This window comes from Gekko japonicus, unplaced genomic scaffold (genome assembly GCF_001447785.1).
Source record: "Gekko japonicus isolate JY-2015 unplaced genomic scaffold, Gekko_japonicus_V1.1 scaffold1448, whole genome shotgun sequence".
Classification (NCBI taxonomy): domain Eukaryota; kingdom Metazoa; phylum Chordata; class Lepidosauria; order Squamata; family Gekkonidae; genus Gekko; species Gekko japonicus.
Window position 1 is genome coordinate 430911 of NW_015167092.1, and position 10218 is coordinate 441128.

The following is a 10218-nucleotide window of genomic DNA, read 5'->3' on the forward strand; positions in this document are numbered from 1 at the left end:
TTTTTATTGGTAACCTCTGACCTACCAGGACTCAAACCCCATTAGAACACAACATCAAATGTTCTTTACAGGAAGATGTAAGGGTTCATCACATTTCAAATAACAGAAAAAATGATAGTATAGCTGTATCTCCTGTTTCATCATGTACTACTCCATCATTCTATATCTGAGATTTTCTGCCAAGCCTATGGTTGAGGACACAAACAGTTTACCATCAAGCCTGGCCTCCATGACTGTCCCACTTCCCCCATGGGAAAGGGTATAAATTGGCATCAATCACCACCTGGGTTATTTTCACTGTATGTATTGTATTGTTTTAATTAATTGTTAAATTGTTTAAACTGAATTTAATTATTTTTTTAAACAATTTTTATTAGGATATATCAATAAGTCAAACTATACATCATCTTAACAACTATCTTACACCCTTTTCTCCTAGTATCCCCCCCTTCTGACTTCCCGCAGTGCTCCAACCTCCAGTCCAAGTCTTATATTTTTCTTCTTTTTTCCATTCTTCAGTAATAAAATTCTTCAGGTAACATATCTTTTAACAGTTGTTCTTATATGTTTAAACTTATTCTAAATGTCCTTCTATCTTCAGTAGTTATCAAAGCAAAATAGATTATTTTTCACATCCCAGATTGTGTTTGTAAGATACCTGACCATCGAGGTCATACAAATGCTATGCTAACAGAATTACATGGTTAGAGCAAGAATTTGATTGACTATTCCAGTTCTACTTCCTGTAGACATAATGGTTCTTAGACATGTAAAATAACCTACATTGTGCAAAAACAATGGCATAAAATACTACATTTTGACATTAACATTTGTGATTACCACAGAAATAACTTCTATTACGCTTAAAAGTTATCATTCACTATTAATTAGTCAGGATATTAACAATGGATTAGAAGAAATAATATACATTATATTAATGCTCATTGTCATGCCATATTTTAGCTTTACTGATAATACAATATCTTATAATAATTGTTTTAGTATGATTATATCACCTTGTTGCAAGGATGATCAGATATATTGATAGGCAACTGATTTTTTTTCCAAACTATTTGAAAATATAACCAAGCAAGACTGCTAGATAATACTTATTCCTGAAAATCAGATTCTTATGGTTACTTTTTAGGCTTATAATAGAATGCTTGTTTGCATTTTATTCTTGAGCTCTTACAAGACATACAGCCTGGTCCTATCTAAAGTTGCTCCAAAATAAATTAATAGAGCTTACTACGCACTTTAAAGCAGGCCCGTAGCCAAGATTTTGTGGCTTATGGGGCAAAGTCTTTCTGGTGAAGCTGAAGTTCTCAGTGCAGAAAGAAAAGCCATTTAGCCAATAGAAAGCTGTTACCAGGATAGATCTCTAAATTGCAAGCTGTCAACCACTTTAGATGAAGTTTCTCAGCTGCTGCAAGTTAATCACTTCTCCCAGCCTAATCAACAATTCTAATAACAAGTTGGCAGGTGGGGGTGATAACTTCTATAGTCAAGCAGAAAATTCCCTTAAAGGGGACCAGTTTCTTGACACAGAATTAAAAGGAATCCTAGAGGTCACCTACTCCAGCCCCCTTGCTTAGTGTGGGAATTAGTCAACTACAGCACCCCACTCTGCTTAAAGGAGGGCATGCCTTTTAAAAAACGTTTTAAAATGATTGCAAAAACCATTTACAGGAGAAATTCTTGTGGGGCTGTGCCTTTAAGAAAGGGGGCAGAGCCCCCAAAGCCCTGCTATAGCTACGGGCCTGCATTAAAGTATACTTAAGAATTAGAGAATTAATTAGAGCTGCCTCATACTGATTCAAACTCCTCGTCCATCAGGCTCAGTTTTAGTTGTTCCAACTGGCAAATAGATCTTTCCCATCACATGCTACCTGATCCTGTAGCTGGAAATGTCAGGAACTGAACATGGGATTTTCTACATGCAATCCTTGTTTTCTACCACCAAACCATAGCCACTCCCTATACATTTCATGTGTTCATGCAAACAAAGTGATGCATTAGTGCAAACATATTTCATTCAGGAAAAGAGTTGGATTGTATAAGAAAGAAACCAGTGATCAGAAGTCCGGTATCTTGAAGCAGTCCCTGCTCTGTGTTATATAAACTATTGAGCCAGTAAGGAAGAATATTGACATCTGTCGGAAAGTAATTTCTGAACCTCATTATGTCTTCTTTCGCAATTTCTCATGCCTTCACTTTGCCTTCCATGCAAGGCAATCATAAACCTGTTTACTCAGAAGTAAATCCTAACTTCAATAAGTGTGACATCCAAGTAAACATGCAAATAAAATACAGCATTCATTGGAATAACAGCAATGGCTAAGGCATAAGTAAACTAGTGCTTGGTGGTGGTGAAATTTACTAAAAGTAATCATGGAAAGTATAACTGTATATTAGAGGATCCAACCATACAATTGTTACTGCTCGTTAACTACTCCTTTCTGACTTGATTATGCAGCAGTTTCAGTTTAATCAATAGGTTTTACAGAAATTGATTCCATGAATCAATTTTCCATGTAGCACCATACTCTTGGTCTAAAAAAAAGGTACTTTGAAGCCAAGGCTATACATTAAGAATTTACAATGTTGCCCCCCCCCCTTCTACATTGTTTAAGAGAAGGGTAATTACCCATCTTAATGGAACAACCTGCTGGGTCCTTTGAAAGGCATTTTTTGTTGTTGTTATTTTAGCACTAATAAAAGCCTTAGATCTATGATTCTCAAACTGCAAGTGTGCTTTTATAAGAAGAGATGGGTTGGGCCAAGAAGCTGAGAGGGATTAAAATTTGAAAGCTCCTTATTACTTAAAAAGGACTACGCTGCTCCATACCCAAACTATTTTGGCCAGCATACTTTAAATCAAGGCATTCTGTTCTAATTCAGTGAAAATAATTTGTGAACAGTGCTACATGCAGGGCTGTGAGAGAATTAGCCAGGTATATCCTTCATTTCTATGCTGGCATAAGTTAATATCCAATAATCAATTTTAAGAGCCGTAGTTAAATTGCTGCCTTCTGAATTTCGGTTTCATCCAACAAATCCATCCATTTGCTTCTGTGTTCACTGTGGCAGGTGTGGGGCATGTACCCATGCCACAACCACTAGTTCAGGAAAGGAGTCTGAAGAACTGAGCCAAATTGAGGTGACCAGAGATGAAGTTTTAGACCTCTTGGGGAAATTAAAAAACCTATAAGTCTCCGGGTCTTGATGGCATGCACCCAAAAGTTCTTAGGGAACTTACACAGAAGATACTTGCTCTACTAACCCATGTATGTAACCCATCACTAATTTCAGCCGGTGTAGACTAGCAAATGTTACACCAATTCTTTAAAAAGGGAACCAGGAAATTGCAGGCCAGTCAGCCTAACATCTGTCCCAGGCAAATCAGTAGAAACTGTAATCAAATATAGAATTATAAGGTACATAGAGGAACAAAACCTGCTGAGGGGAAATCTCCAAAGGGAAGTCCTGGCTCACCAACCTCTCAGAGCTGAGAAAGTGAACAAGTATGTAGAAAATGGTGACTCTGTTAACATTCTATACTTGGACTTTCAAAAGGCTTTTGACAAGGTACCTCACAAAAGACTCCTGAGCAATGCTCCCTCTAAGCTGTGGAGTCTTGTGAGCAAAAATTCTACTTTGTGAGCTACTAGCATCAAAGTTGTGAGTGAGCAATTTGGCTACTGCATAAATTAGTTTGCTCTAGCGCCATCCTTCCTGAGCGAAGATAAAAGTGTGTGAGCTGGAGGCTAAAAAACTGTGAGCCAGCTCACACTAACTCACTGCTCCTGAGTAAACTTAGCAGTCATGAAATAAGAGGATGGGTTATGGATTTTAAAAAATGATTAAATGAGAGGAAGCAAAGAGTAAGAATAAATGGATAGTCTTACAATGGAGGAGAGTAAGCAGTGGAGTCCCACAAGAATCAATAGTCGGGGCAGTAGTATTTAATTTGTTCATAAATGATCTGGAACTAGGGGTGAGCATTGTAGAAGAAGAAGAGAATGGATTTATACCCCACCTTTCACTACCCAAAGGTGTCTCAGAGCGGCTTACAAACTCCTTTCCCCCTCCCCACAACAGACACCCTGTGAGGTAGGTGGGGCTGAGAGAGCTCTTGACAGAAACTGCCCTTTTTCAAGGACAGCTCTTATCAGAACTATGGCTTGCCCAAGGTCATCCAGCCAGGTGCAAGTGGAGGAGTGGGGAATCAAATCCGGTTCTCCCAGATTAGAGTCCACGCACTTAACCACTACACCAAGCTGGCTCTCAGGTTTGCAGATGACACACAGAATTATGTGGAACAATGAAAACCAGTGATGACAGTGAAGAGCTCCAAGAGGATCTCACAAATTGAGTGAGCTGGAAACAATGTGGCAAATGAACTTCAGTGTTGGTAAGTGTAAGGCAATGCATATTGGAACAAAAAAATCCCTAATTCAATTATAGACTAATGAGGTCTGAATTTGCTGAGGCTGAGAGGGAAAAAATATTGAGGCTGTAGTAGATAGCTTAATGGAAGTGTCAATCCAGTGTGCTGCTGCAGCAAAAAAGGCAAACTCTATGTTGGGGGATATTAGAAAAGGAATTGAAAAATACGATGGCCAAGTTTTATAATGCCCCTGTATAGATCTATGGTGTCACCTCATTTGGAGTACTGTGTGCAGTTCTGATCAGTAACTCCTAAAGGATGTCACGGAGTTGGAAAATGTACAGAAGAGGGAAACCAAGATGATTATGGGGTTGGATCACCCAATGAGGAAAGACTAAAGAGTCTGGGAGTGGGACCTTTCATTCTAGAAAAGAGATGATTAAGAGGGGACATGATAGAGATTTATAAAATTATGCACGGAGTAGAGAGTTGACAAAGAGACATTTTTCTCCTTCTCCCAAAATACTAGAACTCAAGGGCATCTACAGAAGCTGATGGGTACTAGATTCAGGACAGACAAAAGGAAGTACTTCTTTACACGGAGAGTGATTAAAATATGGAATTTGCTGCCAGAGGATGAAGTGATGGCCACAGGAATAAACAGCTTTAATGGGGATTAGACAGATTCCTGGAGGATAGGTCTATCCGTGGCCATTAGCCATGGTGACTGAAGGGAGCTTCCACATTCAGAGGCAGTATACCTCCAAATACCAGTGCCAGGAGGCAATATCAGACCTCTATACCCTGTTGTTAGAACTCAAGAGAAACTTGTTGGTCACTGTGTGAGACAGGATGCTCGAATAGATGGACTACTCGTCTAAGCCAGCAAGGCTCTTATGTTCTTATATTTTATTCCACTGGACAAGGAAAACAATTTTATGGTTCTGTCTTTATCCAATGGGAAAGCCAAGTTTGTCAAAAATAATATCAGCATACTGTTTGTTTTTTGTTTACTTTGGGGAAAAGTCATGTATTGACCTGAAATAATACTAATTTAACATTTGTGCATAAACTAATATCAAAATTGAAAGCAGTGGCAATTTGAAAATTGGAGCTAGGATCCAAATGCTTCTAAGGCCCCTGACAGGGAGTTTGCATCATCCCGATAGATTTCAGTTTAGTTTCTCTGAAAAACTGATCTGCAAGCCATACTACAGACTGCTTTTAAAAAACCCTTCCATTTCAAAAGCAGTTTGTTGTACGGCACGAGAGCTGTCATTTCAGATAAGAACATCAAAAGCGGCTTTCAGTCGAAGAATCACCAAACCACAGAGTTGGAAGGGGCCATACAGGCCCATCTAGTCCAACCCCCTGCTCAGTGCAGGATCAGCCTAGAGTATCCCTGGCAAGAGTTTGTCCAGACGCTGCTTAAAGACTGCCAGTGACCTTCCAGGCCTTTTATAATATTCATCACCAAATACAATAAAATTAAAAACCCACTTCAAAATGACTTGTCAAAAAAATCAAAGAACTTCCAATAATTAAAGGCCCCTCCCCCTTTGTGCCATATTGTTAATCCAACTCAACAGCCCTTCAGAGAAGGCAGGTCTTGACATAGTTTTTTGATCCCTTACCATGGTGTTGGAGCAGAAGTTCCATTCTGCTAACAGTGGAGCCATCCTATAATGCAAGGAGCCTTCTATCAGGCACAGAGAGCTATGGTTTAGCAGAAGAAGCATGTTTTACCAGCAGAAGACTTCATGTGCTGGACAAGGGCTCTACCATTAGTGGAACAGGACCTTTGAATCCAACCTGTGGGTCTTTAATGAAACTGGCAACTAACATGATTTGGTCCTAAGGGAGATATTTGAATATATTCTGATTATGGATGCAATCTACAAGCTTTGCTCCACCACTGAACTGAATGTAGACTGGAGGAAACCAATGCTTGGGAGACTGTGGCCCCGATTTACAGTGCCCTTCAAATTAAAAAGAAATAATAGTATTCAAGTGTTGTGAAGTTGAATATAATTAATAAACTGCATCATTATTCTACTGAAAATGACCATGGGTCCCTATATTTATTAAACCAAATCACCTGGCAATAAAATTCAGTTAAAGCTCTTGGCATGGGTGAAACTTCCTCCCACTCAGACCTACTGCTGTGGTAGACCTGTACTTCGTCGGTGATTTCATCGGGAGCATAATCGCCACCAAGGATGTAAATTTTATCTTCTATTCCAACTGCTCCTGCATTAAAACCAGCACATTCGAAAGAGCCTTCCCCTTTCCAGACACAAGTATCTGGACAAAAGCTATAAACTTTGTAGGTAGAAAGGTCACAGATGTACAACGTGCAGTTCACTGGAACCGCCTTGATTAACGTTGCATGAAAGAATTGCCCGAATTCTGCTACCAGCTCAGACCACTGATCAGTTTCAGCATTATACTTAAAGAAACAATCAAGAGATGGATTAAAAGCATCAGTAATTTCTACTTCAGAGCCAAGTACATAAATTATACTCTGACAGGCACTTGCTTCTGGGTAATAGATGCCTCTTGGTAAAGGACTCACAGATTTCCATTCTCTAGAGAGAGGATTGTATGCTTCCACATCCAAAAGGCTTTTCATTCCCTGAGATGCCCTCGTCTTTCCCCCTATCACAAACAACTGATTTAGGGTCACGACAGATGTGTGCATTGTTCTTGGCTTTTTCATAGGAGATACTAATGAGATGCTGTCACTTGCTGGACAGTAATACCAAGTTTGGTTGGTGGCATCATGAAACGTTTCACCAATATGAAGTCTTATCGTCCGGCAGCATTTCCCTTTGCATCCCCCAGTTATAAATATTTTTTCACCATAACTAGATAAACTTGATCCTGGGAGATCAATTATGTGTGCATGCATCAATTCTTTCCATTTATCAGTTTGAATATTATAGCAAAACGTATGTCGAAATACACCATTTTCCTCAGTTTTGTGAACCAGTATGTACTTCTCTGTTGTTGATGGCCGAGCGTCTGGAAACAACCCACTGAAGGTCTGCACACATTTGATTGCCTCCTTGACAACTGCTAGGCAGCCAGTGCTTTCAAGCAGCTGTTCTTCAGAGTGCAAGAAGTCCTGCAACACCTCCTCGGACAACTGATGTAATTTTACTGCTTTCATCAAGAAGGGAAGGTGCCTCTGTCTCATTTCTAAGTTATGCTTCATCCACTGAAGGACAGCTTTCAACACGTGTTCCTCATCTGGGACATTCAGCTCATCAGCTTCTAGACATTTTTGCAATATCTCAAAATTCATTTCCAAGAAATCGTTTGTTTGGAACAGCAAGGAAAAATGGCGTTGTGCAAACCCTAGTGCATGGTTGAACAACTGAATGGAACCATAACTTTCAGATATGGACAACAGCTGCAAGCAGTTGACAAGATCAATGCTCTTAATTAGAAAGTCACTACAAGCTTTGGAAAGAAGAGAAACTTGGAGGAAGGATGAGAGTTGAAAGAACATTTCTACATTGTCATTTGTTATCTCCGTCCTTCCAGTATAGGCATAATCTAGAAAAGCCGTCACTGCTGTGGGTGATAAATTACTAATAGTAACACTCCCGTTGTCTCTTTCTTTCATGTTAACTTCAAACATGGCCCTGCAGTTAAAAAACAGAGAAGATCAACACACAATAAATAATCTCCAATATCTGGGCTGTCTCGGCACAGAGGGAACTATGACAATAAAAAAAATTAGACTGGATCACGTTTGTTGCTTCGTAAGGTAGAGGACAACTCAAGGTGAATTACTAGGTCAGTAAATGAGTACTAAACTACTTCAGTACAAACCCTGTATTAAAAGAACAGTTAATGTTTCATCGCTAACAAGTTTAGACCAGTTTTAATCAGTTCCATAGAATAAAATGAGGCTTTGAAATTTAATATGGGATTATGTCATTATCTACAAAAAACAAGTCACAGGTCAGAATCCAAAGTTCCCTCAAGGATTTATATATGTTCAGTGGAATATTATTTTTCCCCCTTTGGACAGCCTTTCTATCCCACCCTACATTTAAAAGTCCCTTTGGGTTCAAGGACAGTTTGCCATACAGCACAGGATGGTGGTTTAATGAACACACGAGTCAGTCAAGGTCAGTATTGTCTACACTGATTGGCAGCAGCTTTCCAGGGCCTCAGGTTATGGTCTCTCACATCACCCTCCAATCTGCTCATTTTAACTGGAGATAATGGGGATTGAACCTGGGATCTTCCGTGTGCAAAGTAGATGCTCTGCCACAGGGCTATAGCCTCTCCTTGTAAAAAAAAAAAGAAAAAAAAAGCCCACAAGGACAGCTTTAAAAAGGCCCATTGGATCTTCCTCTGAAAAAAAAACTAGCATAAATTTATTTGGACTCATGGAACTAGCTTCACAGTTCTTTTGTTCTGGCCATAAGGTTGTAGAATATTAGCGGGCTATTCACTGAGATGCTAAAAGGATGCATTTTCAGGTATAGGTTGCTGTTGAACTTCTTCAGGGCATGATTTGAAAGACACATGAAACAGTAACCTTTCTGAAGGTAAGCAGGTATGGGTCTAGTCCATGCCCAGACAGGACACCTTGTGGAATCCTATATATGTTGCTCTGAGTTTCACAGCAGAAGAAAAGCAGGGTCTAAATTATTTTTTTAAAAGCTAGTAAAAGAGAACAGTGTATTTCCTGTTACTCTCTGTTACTGAAAGCCCATCAACCAAGCCATACTGAACTAGCACAGAAGATGTAGCTTTTAATGAAGATGGTAATGTGAATCCCCATCTGGATTTCTTTTTACATACATTTAATGGTGACTGGTTACCAGTTTGGGGTCATGATACTGAGTATCGCCTACTAAGGAGGTAATGATAACAAGGTTTTCACCGCTGACCAGTGTTCCCTCTAAGCTGAGTTAGTGTGAGCTAGCTCACAGTTTTTTTGCCTCTGGCTCACACATTTTTGTCTTAGCTCAGGAAGGATGGCTCCAGGGCAAACTGATTTATGCAGTAGTCAAATCATTTGCTCACAACTTCAGTGCCAGTAGCTCAGAAAGTAGAATTTTTGCTCACAATATTCCAGAGCTTAGAGGGAACATTGCCGCTGACTGGATTTTACTAAGGTTTTATCTATACAAATATCATTATTCTACTTTTAGAAGTCAAAAGTAAAACAAAAATCATTCCAAAATGTTATGCCCAAATGTGTATGGACCTAGCTACATTTCCCCCAGGTAATACTCTAAAAATATCCACAGGCACGAGTGCCATTTTAGAAACTGATTTACCTGAAAAAGTCACTGCTTGCCGCTAGTACACAACGATGACATGGGATTATTTCATCTTTCACAAGTATTTTGAAGTCGAAAAAGATGTTTTGATCTCTGAAGCTTTGCAGGACCTTTAAGATTTCCTGTCCATGGCCTTCAGCTACCAAGGAGTTGATTTTCTTTTCAGGTGTCGGGATCCCATTGCAAGCACTAACAGAATCATATCGGTTGGCCATGGCCACTTCACTCTGTTCTTATCGCTGCGGGAGGTGAAATTAAAAAAAAGTTACTGACACCCGTGGAGATGATGTTCTTAAAATAATTTATTGCAATTGGGAAAAAATCCATTTCATGACTTTGACGTGCAGATAACAACTGTGACTAAGAGGTATTTTGTACAACTAGTGGCCCAAGATGATAGGAGGAGGAGGAGTTGCAGTTGTACCTCGCCCTTCATTCGGTGTCTCAGAGTAGTTTACAATCTCCTACCTCTCCCCACAACAGACACCCTCCCCTCCCCAAAACTCCACCCCCAACATC

General features: G+C 39.6%; 1 protein-coding gene across 1 annotated transcript; it reads right to left on the reverse strand.

Moving 5' to 3' along the window:
* Positions 1 to 6437: 6437 nt before the first annotated feature.
* On the reverse strand, positions 6438 to 9914 carry KBTBD3 (kelch repeat and BTB (POZ) domain containing 3). Its single transcript, XM_015412883.1, has 2 exons — positions 9697 to 9914; positions 6438 to 8040 (listed from the first exon to the last, which is right to left on the reverse strand). The coding sequence occupies exons 1-2, from the start codon at positions 9912 to 9914 to the stop codon at positions 6438 to 6440; spliced, it is 1821 nt and encodes a 606-aa protein (XP_015268369.1).
* Between the last annotated feature and the right edge of the window lie 304 nt (positions 9915 to 10218).